The sequence below is a fragment of the Gobio gobio genome, assembly GCF_949357685.1.
Source record: "Gobio gobio genome assembly, chromosome: 21".
Taxonomy (NCBI): domain Eukaryota; kingdom Metazoa; phylum Chordata; class Actinopteri; order Cypriniformes; family Gobionidae; genus Gobio; species Gobio gobio.
In genome coordinates, this window is record NC_137117.1 from 29,146,528 (window position 1) to 29,172,210 (window position 25,683).

At 38.2% G+C, this 25,683-nt stretch overlaps 1 protein-coding gene across 3 annotated transcripts in view; it reads right to left on the reverse strand.

Annotated features, from left to right (window-relative positions):
- Positions 1–1,597: 1,597 nt before the first annotated feature.
- Positions 1,598–25,683, reverse strand: part of nol4lb (nucleolar protein 4-like b) — a gene marked incomplete at its 5' end in the record, with an annotated part of 130,275 nt that continues 106,189 nt past the window's right edge. Inside the window, 6 exons of one of the 3 annotated variants that reach the window (XM_079802395.1) lie at positions 1,598–5,687; positions 7,074–7,278; positions 7,408–7,527; positions 8,512–8,700; positions 8,898–9,077; positions 11,181–11,539. In XM_079802395.1, coding sequence (XP_079658521.1) covers positions 5,470–5,687; positions 7,074–7,278; positions 7,408–7,527; positions 8,512–8,700; positions 8,898–9,077; positions 11,181–11,539 — 1,271 coding nt within the window. In that variant the 3' untranslated portion in view covers positions 1,598–5,469. Of the gene's footprint in view, positions 5,688–7,073; positions 7,279–7,407; positions 7,531–8,511; positions 8,701–8,897; positions 9,078–11,180; positions 11,540–25,683 lie in introns of all 3 variants that reach the window. The other 2 variants (XM_079802394.1, XM_079802393.1) reach the window with 2 other exon arrangements.

The following is a 25,683-nucleotide window of genomic DNA, read 5'->3' on the forward strand; positions in this document are numbered from 1 at the left end:
CACTATAGTTACTGTACTATAATTCACTCACTAAACGTGTTACGTCACAAAAATGAGAGGAAGGAGATTATAGAATACAGCGGTGTATGTAGATAGAAATGGCTCATTCTAAGGTAATAAAAACATAATGGTTCATTATGTAAGGTCTTTATACACCACAGAAAACATAGTTATGCATATTATATTTCATTTTTTGTCAATAGATCCTCATAAATATTACACACTGCACCTTTAAAACGATTAAAATTAAAATATTCTACATTAAAACAATACAAATACAATAACCGCTAACGATCAAGATGCACAAACAAACTGACATCTAAGCACAAGAGGAAATAGCTTAGCATTCATTTCAAATATTGTCTTGGATGATGGGGGACCAATTTAAGCAGTTTCAGGTTTTACTCAGTTAGCAAAACCTGACCCACACACAAGCGCAGGCACATACATTGATGCTGATTCAACATTTTTCCTTAGGGGGAAGAAAAGAAATACAGCTTCTGGATTTGATATATAGCACACTGTTTTATTAGTATATTTAGTTTCGTGACGTACAGCTTGGGAGAAAAAAAAAGTCACAATGTCATGTCATTTTAGCAGTGACATCCCACTGGAGAAAGCTTCATCTCAAATCATTGGTTTCCATTAATGAAAGTGATATGTTAGGAGCCGCCCATGCTGTTTTGCATTAAACAACAGAATATTTTTTTTTCCATTTTCATTCAATCTTTCAGTTTCTTCACATATGTATGTATCAACACTTTCTAAAGAATTAAAATATTTAGCCACAAGTACTGAAAAAAGTATTCACTGTTATATATATTTAACACAATAAATATAAAAAAAGATTTATTTAATATATATTATGGTATTAAAGTGGGAAATGGGTCGCCGATAAGACTTCTTTTTCAACTATAAAACAGCAATCATTTACCTGAGGTTTTCACTCTGCTGTTCTTGTTCTGTAATACTTGACGTCTGCACCCGACGAAGGGTGTGATAATGGCTTTTAATCATTAAGGAACAGCCGGATGTGTTGTCCCTAATGGCCAGAGGAAAAGATTCATTTACAACAAAGCCTTCTTCATTTTGCGTATCGGTTGACAGCAGTTAGAGAAAGTGATTGGGGTCAGTGACGGGGGTCTCCCAGACAAAAACACTTTGTCTTACTGTAAATGCATGGAAATTGCTGCAAGTCCCATTTCCCTTCACTAAAGAGGATTAAATTAATAAACAATGCCTGAAAAGAAGAAGGGGAAAGCATTTGAATTAAACACTAAAAACAAAAAAAAAAAAAAGAGAAAATCTCAAAAATCTGTACATGTAAACATCACACTTCCACTGAGTCCAAAATGAGAAGGAAAGAGACAGTTTCACATTGGTATTAGGTACATATCAAAACCAGAGCCGACATCAGCAGCTCCTTGTACAGGAGAAATCAGGAGGAAACCGGGACAGGATGGGAAAAAAATCCAAAACACCAACAAATGATTAAAACTGGGAGCCACATGAATTTGAATGCAGCTGTACACCACTGTGGTAGAAAAATAAAAGTCAAGTTGTTTTTTCTTCTTGCATTTCTTTTTTCTTTTTTTTTCAGAGCTATACATCTGATCAAACCAGAGCATTTTTCTTGTGTAGTTTAGCAGCAACCATAACCAGCGTCACACCTGAATGCAAAGCCTGAACCCGTATAGGACCATCCGTGTGTTTGTGAGTGATGCCTTTAACATACGACAGGTGGGCTGTTTAGGTGGACATAATATCACAGTAGATTGCGGTGCTGATTTAAAAAAAAGACACCTTGAAGAGGTTCTGAGGTACCATATGACAGCAAATACGGAGAGCTGAATGGGTTTCTAATACACTGTTAATATAAAGGGACATACATGACAATCAGTTTTGTTAAGCCCCCTTAAAGGCACGGCGCAGTAACTAATCAGAAACTTGGTCATACAGTACTGAGATAATAGTTCTTTGGGGTTTGTGGCGCAAGAGGAGTCAGGCATCAGGCTGTCAACAAAACGAATACTGTTGCTAATATCTATCACGTCAACTTAAAGCCTGTGCGGTGCACGACTGAATTCGCCCTCGGTGTGTGTGTGTCTGCAATCCGATGTGACCGTGGTTTGGCTGGCTGCTTGGCATGTTGACATCCTTGTTTGGAATGTATAGGCGTACAGGACAAACTTCACATGTGATGTCGGTACAAAACAGTTCTGAAAAGACCACTTGCGATACAAAAAGAATTACAAAATAATAGTAATCGAGATAATTCTAAAAAAAAATAGGAATCAGATAAAAAGGTCTTCGACAGTGGGCCACTAGGAGTCCTCAGCGGCTAGCGTGAGAACTTGGATCTGAGAGTGAGAGATGCTCTGATTATGGCTAAAATACCCCTCACTCTCCCGGGACGCACTGCGCGGTACAACCACACACAGAACACAGAGCATGGGAACAAAACCGTGAACTAGTTACACCTTTTTCAAGATTGTCGTTTGCCTCGTTTTACAGTTTGTTTTTCAGTAGCTGTCCTTGAGTGAACTGGAGAGAAGAAACACCATACGAACAGATGAATGCTTTGCTTTTTTTCGGTTAGCAGTCCCATCTCCATCGTATGTTTTTATAAATCCACAGAAGAGCATGTGAGGTTGGTGTATAATCAGCAGAGTTTGTCGGCAGTGGGACCCATATCAGACCTCAATGAGAGAAAGAGATGACCGAGACAGCAGCTAGAATCCTCTATTACCTGACCTCTCACCATCTGTGCGTCTACAGCGGACACAACAAGAATGACATGGAAAAGAAGAGCAGGAGAAGGAGGAGATGAATAGAAACAACAAAGAAAAGGAGAGAGGAGTGATTTGATCATGACGATTTTTTCTTCTTCAAACCAACCCCCTTGAATGTGCAGTTCAAATTTGAGATAAACATGTCTATGGTTAAGTTTGACTTCAAAAATCTAAATAATAAAATCAGAAATTGTGTTTTATGAAAATAAAATTATTATTTTTTTGCATGACTTAAGCATATTTCTCCACAATTCTCATTAGTGTAATGCAAAAAAAAAACCTCATTCCATGTTATATTGGAATTATAAGGTGTTTAAACATCTTAGTAATATTTGTACTCCCTTTTATGTATTACAGTATTTTACTGTAACTTTTGTACTGTAACATAATGGTTTATAATTGAAATGATAAATGATTTAACACCATTATTCTAAAAATGTTCTAATTTAAAAAAAATAAATAAAAAGGGCAGGACACATCAAGATAATTAGAATTTGGGTGGAAAATGTGCTTGACTGACTGTCCTAATGCAAAATATAATTTCTTATTTATTTTTATCTGGGGGTTGAAGCAAAATGGAGTCTACCCTTTAAAAAAGATTTCATGTTCTTTCCTGAAATTAAGTGAAAGAAATAGCGAAGGCAGTCAGAGATGACAAGAGGTCAAGGACCCTTTATGATAAGAGGAACGTTAAATAGAAAGATCACGCCATGAGCCATGCACAATTTTGCATATGCCTTCACGTCTGTAGCAACTTTCCAAATTAACAAATCAATATTGAAGTAGGAGGCTGGACTGTGAAGGTCTACCGTGCATTAAGAAGAAATCATTACTTCTATATTTGTACTGTTGTGTTTTGTTTTGGGGGGTGAAATGGTGTCAAAACTGCACACAAATATGTCTTAAGAGAGCGGATTGGTCTCTGGTCACACTCACTCATCACCATGGCTTTCAATCATATGTAGGTCCGGGTCCTGTGATCATGTATATAATGATTCTGAAGGCTCCTTAGCGGGGGTCATGGACGCCTCTGTATTAGTCTGTCTCCTTTAGGGCCAGAAATGCGTTTTGATTATCTTCTGCATTGCGATATTCTTTCTCCATCCCCCACTAGCAGTGCAACACGGAGCTGCCGAGCTCCTCAATCATAGATTAGCACTGCCTCTGTGTGCAAAATGGAGCAAATTACAGTGACATTACTGTCAGTCGGTCCCTAACCAAATCTACCTCGCTAACTACACATTTTTAAACCTCTCCTGCTAAATATTCAGTTCACTAAAGACCCTTTAGCATGTCTGTTCGTGTCATATGCGTGTTCGTGTGTGTGTGCGCGCGCCAAGCTCTTGTGCCAATGATTTGATCCCAGTTGATCTCGAGATTTAAGCACACACCGCGCTTTTAGAACAAATCAAACAAAAGCAAACACAAGCAGCCCTCAGTATTAAATCAAACAATCTGGACCAGAATGCAAAACGGCAGTATTTTTTTTTTTTTGCCTTGTTTTTCCACCTTGAGGTGCTCTGGTTGTGTTTGGGAGGCTTGAGGTTTCAGGTCTGTGGCGTTACGTTGGAGTCCATAGCAGCAGAGTGGATTAATGGCCATTAAGAAAAGTCAACAGATAAGAGACTAACAGCTTCCATCCCGGATCCTTCCTCTCCATCTCCCTCCAAAGTAGAATAATAAGATGGAGGAGGAGAGGACGTACAGGAGAAATGGAAGGACACAAAGAAGAGGAGAACAGGAGGTGACACGTACAGAGGACACGAAGAGAGTTGGCATCTGTGAAACCATCAGGAAGGGTCCAGTCCCAAAACAAGTCCAGTGTATTTTTTGCGATCAATACCTTGAAATGGATCGGGATATATACACAACACATTTGAAGGAGGGTCCGCACTTCAATTACAGAAACAAATTCACTCCCACTCTCCACTTTCGATAACCAAATAAGTGGACCGTGAAGTGGAGGATGGACAGGTGATCATTTTCTTCTCCCACATACAGAGGGGGACGCTGGGAGAGAGAGAGCAGGACAGACAGGCTGAGGTATTTCCAGGTGAGCTTCCACCTGCATATCTAAATGCATAAATTAATGATTCAGAGGTCAGAACGAATGGAAAAGTGCTTCAGGACACAGCGAGTGCTTATTTACAGCAAATACAAAGGTCTCTTAGTTTTCTTCTTGCTCTTTTTATCTTCTTTCTTTCCATTACGCCCCCAAATCAAAAGTGTCTTCATTTAGTTAGTGCTGTCTGGAGGATTGGCGTGCCGTAATTCCTCCTTTGAAGTAGCTAAAAACAAAGAAAATCAGAAATCAATGGCTCTCAGAGGGGCATGGAGGCAGAGCGAACGAAGGGAGGCCGTGGAGAAGGCATGAAATGCAGGAGCAGTGTGCGGAGGACACATCGAACCGTCCACTTCAGCACTGCAGTGTCCTTCAGGGATTCATCTCCACGTTTGTCCTCTTCATCTGTCGGTCGTTCTCACTGAAGCGATATGAAAGCAAAAGCTTGATGAAGCTGTGTTTTCTCTCTCCTAACATTTTTAAGAGCCAGATGGTTTTCCTTGGTGACCAGAAAACCACTGACAATGAGGATGATGATCATGTGAGGGACACAGTCAGTTATGTGGTCCAGAGGGACGAGGGTATGTATGTAGACAGAGAGTGCTGAAGATCGGTTCAGTTCTGTTGCAGTATGAGGTTCTCCAGCTCATCTGCCGATCGTAGCAGGAAGGCCGCAGACTCGCGGTATCCTGCGATCAGCTGACGCACTGCCGTTACCTCTGTATGGCTGAGCTGAGCTGAAGCCCCGCCCCCTCCTCCATTCCTGCCGAGACTGCTAGAGCTTGACGAGGACGAGTTCGATGCCAGAGACTTCATACTGAGATCAGTAGGCCCTGAACGGAGAGAATAAAAGTATAATTATGGACATAATAAGAACACAGACACAGCTCTTAGGGGAGGAAACAGAAATTGATTTTATGATTCATCTCATTTGAACTGCATTTGAATGACCTCAAAATCAATTCTTAAAATCCCAGGATTGCTCTTTTACTCTCTTCTAATCTACAGTCCTATAGGAAATGAGGTCTGTCCAAAATTATTGTGTACTGAGAAATAATAGCACACCCGTGTGGGCTGCATGCAATCACATACTGCATCACCAGTGTAATCCAATCTGTGAAAAAATCTTTTAAAACTGGTTCATTTTAATAAAAACATGCAGTACAGAACATGCAGTCTTTTTCAAGGACAACTGACTCTTAACAGTCAGTCCTTTTAATAAATCATTCAAAATGACTCTTTCAAAATTCACTTTCTATACTCTTTCATGGGAGTTTATAACCGTAGCGTCAGTTTAAAATGTTAGAATCATTTTGACATTTCTATAATAAAACATTTACATGTAATTTAAAGTTTAATTACAGCTGGTTTCCACATTTTTCATAGCAGTCCTTCGCTGTCCTGATTATATATACGGTACATTAAATATATAGCAATTGCAATAATATATTATTAATAGAAAACTAGTAGTATCGATATAGGTAAATTAATTATCCATAATTCAATTTGCGATTTCAGAAGTTTCAAGAACTGTATGTTCTTCAATAACAACAATTATACCATGGTCTGTCTGAATACTCAATTCTGATTGGCTGGAAGGTGTACAATAAAACCGTACATATAGTTGAATAAATAAGTTTTCCATTGATGTATGGTTTGTTAGGATAGGACAATATTTGGCAGAGATATAACTATTTGAAAATCTGGAATCTGAGGTTGCAAAAAAATCTAAAGTCCTTAGCAATGCATCTTACTACCAATAATACATTTTTTAAATATTTACGGTAGGAAATTATAAATATCTTCATAAAACATGATCTTTACTTAATATCCTAATGATTTTTGGCATAAAAGAAAAATCTATAATTTTGACCCATACAATGTATTGTTGGCTATTGTCACAAATATACCCGAGAGACTTATGACTGATTTTGTGGTCCACGCTCACATATTAAAAATAATAATATTATTATTCATTATGACAACAATAATAATTTAACTAATTTTAAGACATGTCCCCTAGTGGGTCGTGGCACCCTTCTTGAGAACCAGTGATTTATGTCTTATGATTTATATCATTGCTCTGTTTTATCATAAAATAAGGTCAAATTTTACAGCAGCATTGCATCCTTCACAGATAAGGCTATTGTGTGATTAAGCATTAATGAAGTTTCAAATCAGTTAGCCCTTATTTTAGGATTCTACCAGCTTCCTCTCACCATTGGTATGGGCGGTAGATGTTGTCAGGGACACAGGGTGTTGCATGTTGGCACACAGTCCACCAAAACCTCGGTAACTGTAGTTGAGGCCTCCATTGATGTATAGCTGGTCCTGGGAATAGGCTGAGGCAGCCAGGGAGTATGCAGAGTGGGTCAGCGAGACCGGCTCACGAGAGACCGCCTTTTCCAGAGATACTGGGTCCTCCTGAGAGAGAAAGTGACAAATATATCAGGCTAACTTGGTTTTAAAATAAATAGAGACAAAATAACATACCAAGTCATCTCCAATTTTCACAAGTACATGCATCACATACACTTCTACAACAATACCTACGTGTGTCTGGTAGACATCCATGCGCATTCTTTTGGCAGCTTTGCGTGATTCGCTCTCACAGGCAGCTGCTAGAATGTTTTCAGCCATGGCTGAGGTCAGGTGGGGTGGCGTGGGTCGCGTCTGCTAGTACACACACAGCATATTCATTATATATCCACTTTTGTGGACTCATTTTATGGGTCATTGTGGAAGAACATTTTATGTTATGTATGTTATGTTATGTATGTTAAATATGTAATACACTACTGTCCAAACGTTTAGGGTCAGAAAGATTTTTTATGTTTTTAAAAGAAGTATCTTATGCTCACCAAGCATTTATTGCATTATTACATGCATTTATTAGATCAAAAATACAGAAAAAACAGTAATATTATGAAATATTATTACAATTTAAACTAGCTGTTTTCTATTTGAATATATTTTAAAATGTAATTTGTTCTTTTGATGGCAAAGGTACATCTTCAGTGTCACATGATCCTTCAGAAAGCATCCTAATATGCTGATTTGGTGCTCAATAAGCATTTCTTATTATCCATGTTAAAACAGTTGTTCTGTTTAATATTTTTGTAGGAACTGCTATACAATTTTTTCAGGATTCTTTGACAAACTTTTGAATAGTATTGTATACACAATAGATTTATATATTTTTGTACAGTTATCTAAAAAAATGTGAAAATGTTGTCTTGCTGTATAGAAAAATTAATAAAAATGTTAATAGTTTTGAATTTAATTTAGAAAAATGTCTAATATGAAAATAATCTTCATAATCAAGCAATCTGCATAATTAGTCTAAATTAATTATGTAATATTTATTCAATGTAGCAAAACTTGTGTTGGACAAATGAAATTCCTCTGTTAAATTGTTGAATTTCAGCATGGTAATTTACACTTAAAAACAAACAAACACCTACATCCATTCTAATGTTGAGTGGGACCAATTCAAGTAAAATTTCAACTCATGAATATTAATTCAGAATTTTTGCTTCATCACTAAACAAAACTGTATTTCTCAGTATCTGCCATGTACGGTGTTGGCCACCAGGGAGCGATATAAGTCATCTAACCATAACAAAAAACAAAAGCTGAACGTGGTAGTGTGTGTACCTCCATGCCGTTTTTCTTCATGCGGCGGCAGGATTTGAGGTAGGTGCGGATGCGTTTGCGAGCACGCTCCTGGAACTCTGGGAACTGACGGCTACAGGATTCAATAATGGCCTGGATCTTCTCTTTGGGCTGTTTAGAGATTGGCACCATACGGTCCAGGTTCTCATCCACAAAGAGACGCACAAACATCTAAACGGAGAGAGAGAAATAGGTCAGCCAAATTAATTCCTTAAACGAAGTGTAAGGAATGAGTGAAAACCACACATAAAACATGCATTAAAGAATTGCAGTTTAACTTGCAAATAAAAAGCCATGATAAACCACACGGGACTGTACGGTTCTTTTCATGCCGTAGAAAATCATCAGCTGAATGTTCTGATACTCACATTAAAGGCCTTCAACCTCTCTGGATCCACTCCTTCTACATCATTGATCTTATCGCTATCGTCGTGATCATCATGGTCATCGTCATCATCATCAGCCGCCTGGGACCGACCAACAGTCAGATCTTCAGCACATATCTCCATTTTTATTGAATCATAGCTGCCTGAACTGTATTGAGGAGACTACACAAACACACAAAGAAACCAAAAGGTAAGTCTTCTGTCTGCAAAAGCGTATAGACTTTCAAAGGAGGACATGGACTGAAAGACGCATCAAAAAAAAGATGATATCTACCATCGAGGCCAACTACAGCGCTTTGGCTGATGAAAACATGTCTTCAAGGTCTAACCATGTTATTCAGACGTTCTCAGTATCGAGCGTCTTGCACTCATTTCAGATTGAGAATCCGTTCATTTGAAAGATAGTTTTGCACTCTTCTTTTTACAAAGACAATACAAATAAAAAGGAGACAGGAAGCAACAGAAGCTGACCATGGAAAACAGGAATGTAATAAACGTTTCTATTCAGACCCGGAGCCTTGCTCTGCAGATTGTTCAAACCTCTCTGCTTCGGTCTGTGTAAAAAACGCTGCTGTGCCAGTAGCTGGCTAACTGAATGAATGAGGTTTAATCGAGCGTCTTTCATGACTGTTGGTTCAACTCGCATTGTACGCTCAAAACAACTGACAATCTGGGTGAAGGAATAGTCTACTGTGTGGAAGTAGAATAGTGACAAAGAAAAGCATGTTGAATTGCACTAATTGAAAAAAAGTTGAATGAAATTCAACATGGTTGTATATTTAAGTTGTGAATATTTCAAAATTCAAATGAAAACATTTCATATACAATTTCATTTTTTAAAAATTCAATAATCCATATTCACCTACGGGAATTCACTTCATTTCCCAAAAATTCAGTCAATTTTCAGTCCATTGTTTTCACTTTCAAATTCAGTGCCAGTAGAATACCGATGCATAATCTTCATCTGCCATTAGTCACCTAACCAGTGTTGCAAGCGGGTGATGACGAAGACCAAAGCAACAGGTAGATTCATTCATTCATTCACAAAAATTACAGAAATGGAGGAAGCGGTAAGTAAATGATTATCAGGGCCAGTAGCATTGATACACATTAAATGTTTTCTTTATAGCGGGTTTCTATTGGAGGGAAATACATACGTGAATCTTTTCATATCATGGGCTCATCTGCTTTCCTGTACTATGCTATTTCATGCATTCTGACTTATTTACACTGTTAAAAGAGTTGGATTCACATGCTAAACATGGCCAAAGTTTCCAAAATTTAGTTGGACATGTTTCTGTTCCAAATAAACTCCTTCAGGATTCGTATACATTTCAGAGAGTGTTTATCGAATATGGCCCTGTATGACGTCATAAAGGGAGGGATTGCTTGTATGGGCACTTCTTTGTGCAAGTGTTTGTTTTTTCCCGGCATTTCGGTGCCGAATGTTTGATGCTTGATTTGCAAATCATTTGAAACTGAAAGATGGAGCGGTCCCAGTGATAAGATCCCGGTCATGAGTCGAAACCGCAGGCGGTGAGTGAAACGGCATCAAATGTCTGTGTTTTGTTGTCAATAGGCGCACAAGTGCATTATAATGTAAACAACACAAACGTATAGTGAATCAAAAGTTATCCAGTGACAATGTGATGATGTATTGTGTGTGTGTGTGTTCTCGTGACTCTTTAGCTCCGCCCACTGCACGCCTCCACGAGTTTGGCTGTTTTTGGAAAGAATCGTTAAAGTGTCTTTTATAAATATGATACAACTAAAGACTCTTCGGAGATATGAAGGATGCAATACTACTCTATTCTACTCAAGATTAACATGAGACTGGTTATGTGTTATGGACCCTTTAAGAAGCTATATACCAAATGTGATCTTTTAATTTTATGGTCTTGAGGCATAAATTGTTTTCTTTATGGGGAAACGCTTACCTGAATCTTTGAGTGTTGCTTTTATATAAATGCTTGCTTGTATATAGTATGATTCATCAATAAGGTGAATAATGACTGAGTTTGGTCTTTTTATATAACTGTTAGTCCAGTAAGCCAGTGTTTTAATGTTAATGTTAATCCAGATAAACAAATAAGGATGTCAAAATGTAAGGTACTTTATTTCCAAGTCAATCCTAAATAAAATACCAATGATACCAAATGATACCAGGTAAATTGAACTGGTACTGGTATCAACTACTTGCATTTTGGTATTGTTTGTGACAACCATTTTTTTAAACCTTTTTTTGCTCTAAATGAATGTAAATACCTTGTTGTTATAGTCCCTGATGTCTCGGTCAAGGCGTAGCTCTGAGGATTTGGGGTATTTTCTGCGCAGCTCTTCTGCTTGCTCTGGGTTAAAGGTCGCCAGCATGGCGGCAGCACTGGGCAGGGCCTGGCTCAGTCTGTCACTGAGGTTGACTGGTTGCTGGTCCTCTGAGGATGAGGACGAGGAAGTCGTGCTGAAGTCGAGCGGAGCCGCAGTACCGTTGCCGTTGCCGTTAACCTCAGTGTACGAGCCCGATCCAGGTCCTGTCCCGGTACTGTCGCTCACACCGGCCGCACCTACTGAGGGAGGAGTCAGTGTGCGAATCCCGTTGCCACTCCCACTTTCAGAAGATGAATCATCTGAAAATATACACAAAACACAGCAAAAATTTTACAACAGACAACACATTGCACTATTCCAACTAGGGATGGGCGATATGGACTTGAAAATTTATCCCGATATTTTCTAGTATTTATTGCGATAACGATATCAATGACGATAAATGTAGTATCATTCCCCATGTTTTTGGATACAAGTGAGAGCTGCATGCATTCTTGAGAGTCTCAGAAAAACAAACAATGATCTAAAGTAAAACGTACATGTCATCAAATAGGCTCCTATAATACATAAAACAATTTTTTTTAAATTATATATATATATATATATATATATATATATATATATATATATATATATATATATATATATATATATATATATATATATATATATATATATATATATATATATATATATATATATATATATATAATTAATTATTTTTTTATGTAAAATTCCACACCAGCCTTTTCAGAAATGGAAAAGTTGCAGATATAATTGTCTTCTGTAAAAGTGCAGGTAATGTTTAAATAGTGCAACTGTGCTAAAAAACATCACACAATACAAACAATAATAATTTTGAAATCAATGACAAGTTTTACATGTAAACCGATTCTGTATTTATTCATACACTCATGGTGCAAACAGTGGTAAAAATAGCAGAAACAGCAAAAGTAATTATCCCAAAAATGTCTTCAGATTACAAAAAGTTGAAAATAATGATTTAATGATAGAACTTCAGTAATTTGAGTTGATAAGATAATACCACGAATTCTTCTACTAATAAAAATAAACTGCACTAAGGAATAATGAGCTTCTGGGTTCATGAATATTAATCACGTTGTCAGCGCTCATTCTAACTGATTTGCTGAAATCAAAACAGGCACCGTAATAGGTGCACGCCAGCCAATGAGATTCCCGTTTGTGCATTCGTTTCTTCCTGTTCATGAAAGGCTGAATAATTCCAAATAAACGCCATTATTTTACAGGAAAATACAACAAAGGATATTGTTTACATGTAGCACGTCAATTCTGTGTGGTATAAGACTCTCTCGCCCTCTCTTTGAATGTGTGTGAAAAACACAGCGCGCCTCACACTGCGCATTCATTGAGATGATGAACTGAAATAGTGTGCTTTACCGATCGATTGAGACAGAGCGAATCTCTTAAGCGCTCAGTCCAAGTGCTCAGTGAGTGAAAATACATCTGTATGTACAGGTTCAGATTGCCCTCAGGTAGCCCCTCGTTTAGCTATGAACTCTTCCGCAATAGTTGTTTTGGATCTGCACGTGAGATTCGGATTCAGTGCCGCCGCTCCCATTGCGCGGCACTTAGGGCACCGAGTGCTGCGGGGGCACCACAAGACAATTCTCTCTCCAACCCCCGTTCAGCTATACAAAGTGATGTATGCAGCCACTGCGGCCATCATAAAGTAATAACTCTTAGGGCATCAAGAGACGGCCAGCGGTGGCACGGTGTGGATGGGTCGCGCCATCAACTAGGCTTTATCGTTATTATCGCGGGAAGACAAATTCTTATCGTGGGGAGAATTTTTACCGGTATATCGCAAACGATAAGATATCGCCCATCCCTAATTCCAACAACATACAGTTTGATTATGTTCTGCATGTCATTTCAGCAAAACATAAAATGACAATTGAATATTTTCAGTAATTTCCCCAAAATTCACCCCATCAGTTAGCGGTCAGAAAAATGGGTAGTTCTGCCAAAAACCATGGTAAATGGTTAACTTATTAGTAATACCGAGAGAGAAAAAAGTATTTTAAGATCTGAATAAAAGAACATTTGAATAAAGGTAACCAACATTAACAACTTGCTGGTCATATTTTACTCTATGCTAAATGCTTTCCACTACAGGCAGATAGCTAATAGCTAACTGTAACACAGCTAATGGCTACTGTCTGCAGAGGACACTTTTGACTTCATCTGTAAGTGTGAAGCTTATTTATTGCTTTTTTAGAAGATGGTTTTAAACCGTATTTTTTTATGTTGCCTACTGCCAGGAATGCTTTCTGTCATGCTAACAATTTTAGCATGCAAATGTGCTACACTGGAAGCATTCACAACATTTACGAATGACAGCTGGTCTGGACCTGCAGTACATACATCCACTACAAATTCCCTTCTACCAGGCGGTATTTGATGGTGTGCGTGGTGTTCAGTGCAGTCCATTTTGAAAAGCTGGATGTATGAAAATTAGTTTATGAAGAGATCTATACCACAGAGCTCTATACCACACAGCACATACACTCACACAGAAACATACACCCCATGATTGAAAAACATAAGATACACAAATAAATAAAAAAAGTGTTCCTTTCAGAAATTACATATACAACTCAGAAATTACAACTTCATCATTACAAATATGTAATTACAAATATATTTAAATCCAAAATAGTTTTGCTATAAATTATAAAGTAAATGTTAGTTCACCATAAAGGCTTGTTAATATATTCAGCATTATACTTTAACCACATTTCAAAGACAATAGTAATTATGAAGTGACATATAAATATGTATTTATGCCCTACATAAGTGGGTTAAAAACGATGTGCTCGTAATGCCTACATGTGGCTATAGAGGAAAACAACAGTGACAGAATTGGGGTCAGAGTACATTGCCAGTAGGAAAAATAGAGAGCGAGAGGGAGGAAAAAAGAGAGGACAGGATGGATTGGATGTAGAGGAGAGGGCACAGGCCGTTTGGAGAAGGAGGGATGGAGATTGGATGAAAAGAGGGAGGGGGTGATGCAGAGTGAGTTAGGGGAAGAGGGCAGCGGGAAGCAGGTCAGAGTCAGGGGCACTGAACATCGATGGAGGAAGGGATAGAAGGATGGGAGGGGGGTGAAATTATGAGTGGAGGACACTGGATGAGAGAATGTGAGAGGGAGAAGGATAAAAGAAAGCTGGGTGGTATGGAAAGGGAGAGGGACTGAAAGAAAGAGGGATGGAAAAATAAGCCAGAAAGTGAGAGAGAGGCAGAAAGAGAGACATTGAGTGTGTGGAGGGGGTGAGCATGACAGAGACAGCCGCATATTTATTGGAGTATAAAGAGTATTCATGCAGGGAGAGGAAGGCCGGACTAATGCCTACCAGCTCTGCTAAAAAGCTCTGAAGCGTCCACACACATACACATGTACTTTTTCTTGCCATTCCCTCCTTCACTGGTCTTTCAGGAAAGGTGTTTGAATGACAGATGAGAGAGCTCCCAGTGTAATGTCCATAAAATGTGTGAGTGTGCACAGGCGCTGCGGTGGACGTGTCTCTTCTGCGCCGTGATGTGCTGAATACACTATTTGCTTGCCTCTGCTCAGTAAGCGGCTGCAGCAGTCAGGCTTTTGAAGTGCAGATACTGGGCCGAGGCTGCTGTTTCTCTCGCTTATGTTTCGATCGGCAGGCAAATGACTGGAAGTTACACATGCACAGTAAAATATAAAAATGGAAAATGTACTGGTAATTACTGGAAATTTTCGCTAACCCTAAAACATAACACAATTCAATGTATAATCCAGAATACAGGTAAAATGTCGTTAACTGTATATTTGTATAATAGCCTAGAATGTGCCTTATTTTTGCAGATTTTTTTTTTTTTTTTTTGTGCATTGCTTCTTCTTGACGTGTGAGAACAAGTATTCACTTTTCGCCACACTTGTCAATGGCGAGTGTACTACATATATCTATATATATTAGGGATGCCACAATTCTCAATATAATATTGAACCGTTCGGTACGGCATTCACGGTTCAATACGCGCTTGTGAATTGCGTTTTTTTTTCGGTTTTGCATTCTACAAATTCTATCATTTGCCTCCATCCCAATACTGAACAACGCGACATACATTCACATCACACGTTAGTGTTAGAGTTATACTCACGGAACACTTATAGTTATTCACAATCAAGAAAGTTCATTCTTTGCCTGCGTTTTAAAGCCTTGCCGGCTCATTCCCGTGCGCGGTTTTAACATGCGCTTTTCCGAGCGCGCGCACTAAACGCCTGTCAAACACGTGATTAAGTAGTCGTCTTACTGCGCTAATACTGTCAAATACACACAAGGTTAACATAAACACAGTCGGTTATGTCTAAAGTGAAAGTAAAATCGGCGTGTCTATATTAGATGCACGGAGGTCTTAAAACGACAGCAGAACAGCCTATAGTGAACACGCTATCCTTAAAGGGACAGTTCACCTGTAAAATTGTCATCATTTGCTCACTCTAATATTGTTCCAAACCTGTATTCATTTCTCGATGACAGAATTTTCATTTTTGAACGAACTATCCCTTTAATGTTAATACAACAACAAAAGACAAAGAGAAAATCACTCACTGCTCTTGACTGAAAAACGAATACAGGACCTTTAATAAGAATCAATGTATATTTTATAGTCATGTAGGGTTTTATTTGTACATTTATTCATTCAATTTCATACTTAAATGCTGCTGTACAGCTCTGAGCTGCCAGTGGAAATCTTTATATATATTTATTTTATATTATACAATACACTAGGAATGTGTAAAAAGTAAGGTTTTTCAATCATTTTAAGTAAAATAAAGAAAGAGTATTGCAATAAAAAAAAAAAAAAATTCTCCTTAAACTCTTGCAGTTCCTGTTGCCTAAGAATAGAATCACAAAAAACTGATGTGACTAGCCATCAGAACCGAACCAAACCGAACCGAAAACCGTGGTTAAAAACCGAGGTATGTATTGAACCGTGGACTAACTTTATTGTTGCATCCCTAATATATATATATATATATATATAAATTCTAAGCTTGATTTAATTATATAAAATATATATTTATACATAGTTGTACATAATATACATATACAGTAAAAACAGTAATATTGCAAATTATTACACTATTACAGTAAAAGTAATTGTTTTTTATTTTAATTAAATGCAATTTATTCCTGTGATGGCAAACCTGAATTTTGTTCAGTGTCAAACAATCCTTCAGAAATCATTCTAATGCTGATTTGCTGCTTAAGAGACTTTAAACAAAAAAAAAGTATATTATTATCAATGTTGAAAAAAGTTGTGCCATTTAATATTTTAATGGAAACAGTGATACTTTTTCAGGATTCTTTGATTAATAGAAAGTTCATTTATTAATAGAATCGTAAATGCCTTCACTGACACTTTTGATCAATTTGCTTAAGCTTGCTTAATAAAATGTATTTTAAAAAAATCATACTAACCCAACACTTCTGAACGGTACTTGATATGATAATTAATATTAATAATATTAAATGTTATTTATCAGATATTAAAAACCTGATTAATTAGAACAAAAGGATGAATATAGGTTGAAAAATGTTCAGATATTTAATTTCATTTGTCACTCGCTGTGGACCATGAGTGCACAGAATTCATCTTTGAGATAACTGGACCGATGGGAGTTGCTTTATCATAGTAGTGTAATGTAGTAACATACAATACAAATCCTTGTGCTTTAGCAAGGCCAGTCAAACGGTGGTTTGATAACCTGCTTAACACGATATGAAACCCTGAAAGCAGGTGGCAGCTTCCTGAAGCTCTCCTTTCTCATTTGATGCAAATAATGACAGCCAATAAAACCTCTTAACCGTGTGACAAGGGTGAAATATGATTAGCCTTGGCTTATGTCACTCATATGGACCCAGTCCAGTTCACTCCTGAGGAGAGTTTCCCTTTTATTCATAAAACCCACTGCATCTGAATATCCTGGAGTTTTCGCCATCCATCAACCAGATTTTCGGGCAAAATTCTACCCATCCTACAAATACAATTTTTTAAAAAGAGGTCAAAGGCGACTTTAGATTCTGCTGCATTTTGCACGTAAATTGCAACATGTTAATGGTACTGTATGTAAGAATGACAGCTAGTGGTTTAAATAGGTACTGCAGTCCAAATTAAAAATATTGTTTGCCACGCCCCTCCTCCTCAGACTTGACGCTCACGTGGGATGCCAGTTTGAGGACACGTAACAGGAACAAGCACAATTGACAATGGAAGGCAAGGAGACTCGCACACTGTAAGTTGATGAGTTGATTTATCCGTGATTTATTGATTTATTAATGTGATTCCGTTCATATACATTTTTAGATGGATGCAGAGACTTTTTAGGTTGGGTGGAATCTGCGATCTCTGACCCAGTTTGTTTGCTGGCTTCCATGGCAGCAATACACTGTTTTGTCAACTGGCAACCTGTGGTGTCGAAATACTGGCAACACTGGTATCGCACAGACCAAAACAAAAACAGACATTTCAAATTAAAATAACTGGCTGTAGCATTGTTTTTCGGAGAAATGAGTATGTGTACTCAGCATGTTTACTAAATATCTTCAAACATATTATGGTATTTTAAAGCTTTAGTAAAGTCAAAAACTTAGATACAGCATAGGGATGTGACGGTGAGGAAATTTTCCCACCGGTTAATTGATGTGTGACAACACCGGTAATACCGGTATCACCGGCGGAGGCTTTTAAATCACTAATTCTATCTAACCGAAAGTAACATGCATACGACCGCTCTGAACTGAAAACGCGCCAGTGTTGCGTATTCACACACCGTGAATGACAGCTCGTCTGTAAATGCGCGCTCTGTGAGGCCATGGGTGCGTCTCAATCAGTTCCCTAGTTCAGTAGTCAGGGCACTGATCAAGCATTGATCAGTCTATGATTGAGATGCACGCCATGAATGAATAACAGTTCGTCCGTAAAGCCTCGTTTATACTTGACGCGCCCGCACGAGCGCGAGGGTGTGCGCGGCAAAAATAAATGCGCAGTCAGCGTAGCGCGGAGGCTCGCACTGCGGAGCCATGCGAAAGGAAACAATGCGCGCTCTGTGCGGCCGTCCACATTTTACTTTCGGTTTTGAATTAGCGCCAATTCGGCTGCGGGTTGCTTGAATTGTGGGTTCATTAGCCTATTATTTTTAATGAAAAACACAACAACAAAACAAATGACCAACTCCCTTAAATAGGCGCTTTTATGTTTCGCTTTGAAACCAAATCTTCCGCGATCATCTCAGTCAGCTCCTCACTCTTAAATCTGATGAATGACTCCTGCCGCTGCCGAGACTCACGGTCGGATCCTGCTTTACTAAGCAGATACGTTCAGTTTTTATTTGTATTGTCTGTTCTCTAACTGAACTAAATTATTTTATTACTATAAAAAAAATCAAAAAGACGGTGGGCGGTGCCACGGTGGGCAAGTGATGTAACCGGTGTTGAGTCTGGACACCGGTAACACCGGCAACACCGACTATCGTAGCAAGCCTAATACAGCACCTTTAAATATTTCATGCAATGTAAAAAACAAAACAAAAAACAATTCTACTCTCTTCAATGTTAAACTACATCAATACTGTATAAAAATGTCTACATCGCTGAGAAAAAAAACAACACATTAGGTCGAGTGATCGTCGCTATGTTTATTCCCGCAAATACTCTAGCAGGTGTGTGTGTTTGCATGTGACACACACAGACACGCAGAGGGGTGCAGGCACAACAGTCGATAACACCGCTGTGCTTCCTGTCTCAGAATCTCAGTAACGACCAATCAGGCGTAATGATCCAGTCTACACAGCAGGGCCTGTGAGAAGTCACCATAACACAAACATTTCATCAAGAGTGCAGTCCATGCGGTCACAGGCAGAGAGGATAGACTATGCATGTTTTGAACACCCCCGCCCCCACCTCTCACACACATGTACATGGCATCTAAACAGGATGGCTTCAAGCAGGTGCAAATGAGAGGTGGTCGGCTAATTCCTTGCACACTGTTTTTGTTCTTTTAATATATGCAGATGACCTCCAATCAGTGGGTTCCTCCGATAAGCCTGAGCCTGTCAGTCAACTCCCCCCACTGCGGTCTAACAGAATCTTATTTCACCGCACACCTACCACATGCATCCTAACAGCTTCTTCCTCGTCCCTCATTTCTTCAGACTTGAATGACAAATCGCACACCTGCTCAAGTTTTCGAAGATTTTTAACCATGCAAATTGTCTAACAGCTAAGCACGACACTCAGCACTGAAGTAACGTTTATTTAATTTTGCGTCATAAAAGCATTTTGAGATGCAGGTAGATTTCCATTTTAACACCGACGCATGCGTGAGTGTTCTTCACAAAGTGCTCATGTGAACATTTGAAACTGAAACCAGCCTTCTATCAGTCAGTTTCATATTTTTAATATATAAGCCCACTGGATTCCAAACAACATAAATGATGCCTTCGTAGAGTATGTGTAAGGGAAATACCGGCGAGCGATACCGTGCACTGCAAGTGTAACATCAAGCAAAGCTTGTGTTTCTCACAGCGCACCTGTGCAATGAAGCCCCACGAATGTCCTTGTAATTCGCTTCAACCTTTTGAAACATTATGAAAGATTATTTTATGGAAGGCTCGAGTGGTGTGTGTGTGTGCGTCTCTGAGGAATTGGAAGCAAGTAGAATACAGGTGTTTCTAAAGCACACACATCTGGGGTTAAAAACTAAGCTCAGAATCAATCCAGAATTGTTGGAGAGAGTATCGCGATGCATTGATTTTTATATATATAATATATATATATGTATGTATGTGTGTGTGTGTGTGTACTTAGTATATAATATTCAGTTTGTACAGCTGGTTCAAAGGAGAACATTTCACCCCTTCCCACCCTCTTCCACCCCCATTCCTCCATCTCACTTCTGCACAATAGAAACCCACCCTGTCTGCTTGCTCCACCCCTCCTCTCCTCTCAGCTCTTCTAAACACACACACACACACACACACACACACACACACACACACACACACACACACACACACACACACACACACACACACACACACACACACACAGTCAAAAGGAAACATTATACTGTATTTTTTTACTTGGTGAGATTAAGAGACTACTTTTAAAATCATTAAAAAACCATAACGTTTCCAAACTTTTGACTGGTAATGTATATGTATATGTATATGTATATGTATATGTATATGTATATGTATATGTATATGTATATGTATGTATGTGTATATATATATATGTGTATATATCCAGAGCACAGATAGTGTAAATGAAATCGAGAGAGCTGACAGTGCGGTCCAGCTGCTCTGAATGTCACAGTGATTCATTGGGGCATTTAGCGCACTGGGGACTGGACAACACTGGAGTGAGTGTGTGTGTGTTTAAGAGGGCAAGGGTCTAACAGGCACAAGGGCACACGCACAAACATGCTGATTGAAACCAGGCTCGTTGAGTAGCTGTCAGGTTGTGAGAATGGTCCACAAACAGTCAATCAATGCTTTACCCATGATTCCCCTGGGGTGTGGGGGCAGAGGGCAGGCGGGAAGAGCAGAGTGCTGCATCAGCCACCAGCTGCCAACAAACTCATCATAAAGTAGTTCCTTAACCCAGACGTACACAAAACCACAAAGGCACATAAACATGTATTCTCTCACTTTAAGACATTCAGGTTTCATTTAAAGTACCCCTGCAGTCACTGTATGCCTGTATACAAACTGTATACCTTAAAACTCATATTTGATTATCAAAACGAAATTTCAATTCTGCCTTAAAATAGCTTGAATGTAACTCTACACCCTTGCTTCATTTAGTATATGCATGGATATGCAAATTAGTCTCCGCCTCCACTCAATCACACCAGCTCGGACTACCTGATCCATGATGTAAATAAGAGATTCATTGTGCAGTATAGACAACTTCAATGATTACTGAACTGACAGCTTTCTAGTGATTATAAAGTGAGCAGTCCTTGTGTGCTTTCTAGGCTATATATAATCCATTCATAATTCAAATAAAAGTCGACACGTAACTGTAATCGATATGATTTGCCTTGGACTTGACTATGTTATTAAACCGCTAATAATGTGTTTTTAATGTTTCACAAACCATGTTCTTGTTCGCCATCTCAGAGTCCGCCTGACAGCTAAAAATCAGTATCCTTAGAGATAATGATAGGAAAAGCCCCATTGATGGGATTGGTTACATGTTTGTGACAGAAGAGAACAGAGGCGGTTTCAAACCGCATTTTTGATACTCTTTTTGGTACACTCCAGTTTTAAGGAGAAAATACTGCAACGGTTAAGCAATAGTGTTAAACGTATGAATTTGCACATGGTTTGTCTTGAAGTATATTAAAAAACACAACATTACAATTTAGATTCTTACCACAGGGTGATTTTTTCTTTAAACAAATGCACTATGGCTGTTACAAAACTAAGGGAGCTGTCTACCAAAATAGCATTTTAAGGTGTCACAGGTAAAGGCAGAAGCAACACCGACATCACACCAAATTATAAGGTAACATAACATATACAGTAACCTTCAAGGTAAAAACACTCCCAATATACTCACTCAGTGAAAAGATGCAGCTAAGATCGAGATTGAGTGTGAAATTTTGATTATAAACAATTATAATTCATTCAATGCTGGAAAATATATTAATAAAATAATTCAGACTTGTTACAAATGTATTGTTTTACTTGTATTTTGTGCGTGTGCCTATTAGCTTAGCAACATGTTACCTTCAAACTCTATGAAATTGGTTGTGAATTAGGGTTATTTCGGTCACAGTCACATTAGCAAAACTTGGACAAAATTTCAGGTCCACTGTCCCTTATCAATAGTGTAGCAATGCATGTAGCACTTCTAACTCAGGGGTCACACCCAAACTAAGCAGCCTTATATAGAGTGGTGCAGGTATCACATCACTTTGTAGGCCAAAACGCAGAAGCGTCTTAGCATTTTAGCACTTCCGGTTCTATCGTCCCGAAGTCAATGGGTTTTTGGTTAAATAGCTGAAATAAGGTCTGTGGTTAACACAAGTTACTTTCACGTTTTATTCTACGACATAAAATACATCAGTATTACCCCACTCAGGTTTTTTTTAAGCTGTTATGTGTCTTGAAAAAGGCGGTTGTTAACAAGTGGCTAAATGGGACTACAAAGGCAGTAGAGGAGATTAAACATAATCACACCAAAAAGGTAAACTCAGTCCGCTTTTACAGCCTCATTATGCTCAAAATTGTGCTCTTATAAACCAGTCTAACTCAAACATTCTGGGAATTGTTTTATTAGCTAAAAACTGAAAGAGTTGAAGTTGAAGTCACGAGACCGTGGTTTAGTTCGTTTATTGTTAGCTTTAGCTTTTTACTTCTGGCGACTGCATTTAGGCTTCAAAATTCACAAAAAGTTGTGTTCATCTGTGAAAATTATCTTGATGGACAAAACGTGCAAGTATCATACACTTTTGTTGATCACAGAGCTTGTTTTTTTGTTGCAACAATACAAAAGCCTATGGAAAAATCCTATTAGAGGGAACCGGTGTGATGCCAACTGTCGGTTGGCCTACAAAGTGATGTCATACCTGCACCATCCTATTGGTCAGCACAACTACATTATGTGTTTAAAATCCGAGGTAAAATCCACAACGGGAATTATCTGACCTCACACGTACCTCACTTAAATTTCCAGACAGAGATGAATGCATTTCACCCACAGGATTTCGCCATACAAAGGTAAATGTGTTCACCCTTAGGGCCATGGTTAGTTTTGTTATTTATTGTTGTGTGCGGCCCGGTTTCATGCCTGTAGAGCATTCCAAATCAGTCACTTATAACATTTTATTCAAGAAGAATGCTGTCTTAGTGAACTGTGTTTTGGAACAGATCTTATGTAGTATATTTAATTATGCAGGTCTTTCAGTTCCCAGTGGGAATTAGAAAATCTGATTGGCCACTCAAAACAGCAAGCTCAAGTCTCATTCTTTCTCATCAAATCAAAGAAATATGCACTTCTTTACACTGTTTGTAATAACAAAATGTTAATTAAAATGAACCATAAATCAACCTTTACTTTGCCTAAACACTTATCCTTCTAAGGATTAAGCAAAAACATTTTAATCAATATGATTTAATCTGCAACAACGATTTCATATTTTACAGGAGCCGGTATAAATCAATGTTTTCATTGTAGTGCGGTCTGAGAACATTGATTTAAATAAACGCTACAGATAAAGCATGGCATTAATTAAGGGAATTGTTTCTTTAATGCAGCAATGGGCCAATAAATGAAATTACCGTATGTCATATACACAGCATAGCCTGTAGCTCCTGCAGTGTGTGTAGGGGACAGCGGACTACATGAAAATCTAGTTCACCATTCAGATCAGCTCAATTCTACGACATCAGAACAACTAAAGCATGAATCACAGAGCTAAAAATACTTTTTAACTTGTGGGCCCACACACACACACACACACACACACACACACACACACACACACACACACACACACACACACACACACACACACACACACACACACACACACACACACACACACACACACACACACACACACACACACACACACACACACACACACACACACACACACACACACACACACACACACACACACACGTGCATGCCAAAAATCACACCATGCAAACACTTACACATGCTTCATCACGTATGGTAAAACGCTCAAGCTCAAACAGAGAAAATCCATGAGCAAATTTTTTTTAATTGAATTTGATTTGAATTTGATTGATATGTTTGCAGATGACACTTACAAATTTTGTAATGATGCAAACTTTTTGAGGTCACTGTATGTTAAATCAAAATGCATTCACAAACAAATACACAAATGTCTCACTCAACGGTCAATTTATGAGACCATGAGACTACACACGGCGTGACTTGGATTCCATTTGTCACAAACAAATAATACACTGATTCATACACTCACTCACTCACACGGACAAAGAACAGAGCTCTTTACACCCGCGCACACTTATGAATGTATATATTCATCATGCATAAGAATGTCTGTTTTTCCAAATAATATACTATATGTTTATGCATATGCATTCCAGCATAATATATAACTGTAGGTGTATATGAAATAAGCACAATTAGGAGTGTATATATTATGGATATTATATTGAAATGATCACAGTGTGAAGGCTAAAACTCATGAACACAATTTCCACAACCACACTAGAGTACATATTGTTCAAGCACTTGTTTTTTTTTCTTGTTTTTTCTGAAATGCTGGATTTAACTGAGCAGGAACGCAGCAGGTTTTTTCCAGGGAAATTTCTACTTAGATGTTCGGAAGTCATATTTTCAATGGGCATTAAAGTGGTTTTGGTTAGAGCAAAATGGACATTTTTGGCATTTCATATTTCTTTCTTTTTTATCACTTAAAAGGCAGGACAAATGAAGTGTTATCAAAATGAGGAACAAAAGAATTGATGCATTATCTATATATTTAATCTATTATCTAGCGCAGAGAATGACAGGAATGTTTTTATGAAAAATGACAAAATTTATGGTTATTCTTCATGAACAATGCACAAAAGTAAATTGTACAGTCAACAGTCACAATTACAACTTAATTGTGACCAATAAAACTAGCCTTTAAATATAGTATCATATCCATAATGTAAGTTAACAAATTACATCTTTAAAAAGATAGCTCACCTTAAAGTCCCAGTGAACCGGAAGTTGCAACTGATTTTATTTCAGTGCTGTGACGTATTTCCAAGTGAAACGGAATATTGAATAGAGGGCAGTGTTTTACCTCAGCGCTCCTCCTCTCCATCTCTCGCTCATAGCAGACTAACAGTTGGAGGGGAGTGGTTAAGGATTTTCAAACCAAAGCCGTCAAACTGCCGTCATCGGAAAGGGAAAACCATTCCAGACCGGAAGTTACTTTTCAGATTTTGAATTAGGATTACCACGGCATACAATTTTTTTCTGTGTATTAACTTGCACGGATTAATTGTTCACCCTAAGACCTGTGATGAGTGCTAAAAAAATAAATAAGATCGATTTTGATTTTATGAGGACTTTAAAATGAGCTATAATGTCGTTCCAAACTTTGTCCATACTAAATAACACTGGACCCCACTGACATTCAATGTATGGACCGCAAAAAAACAACAACAAAAAAACACTGAAGGTTTGAAATGACATGACAGTGAGTAAATGATGCCAGAATTTTCTGTTTGTGTCAGAAAGTAACATTTCCTCAGTTTGAAAACTCAGGCTTTAAGTTTGCGGATTTTCAACCAGCTTTGTACTGTTACAATGTCTGTAGTATATGTAAATTTATACTTTCATTTTATAGATAATCCTTG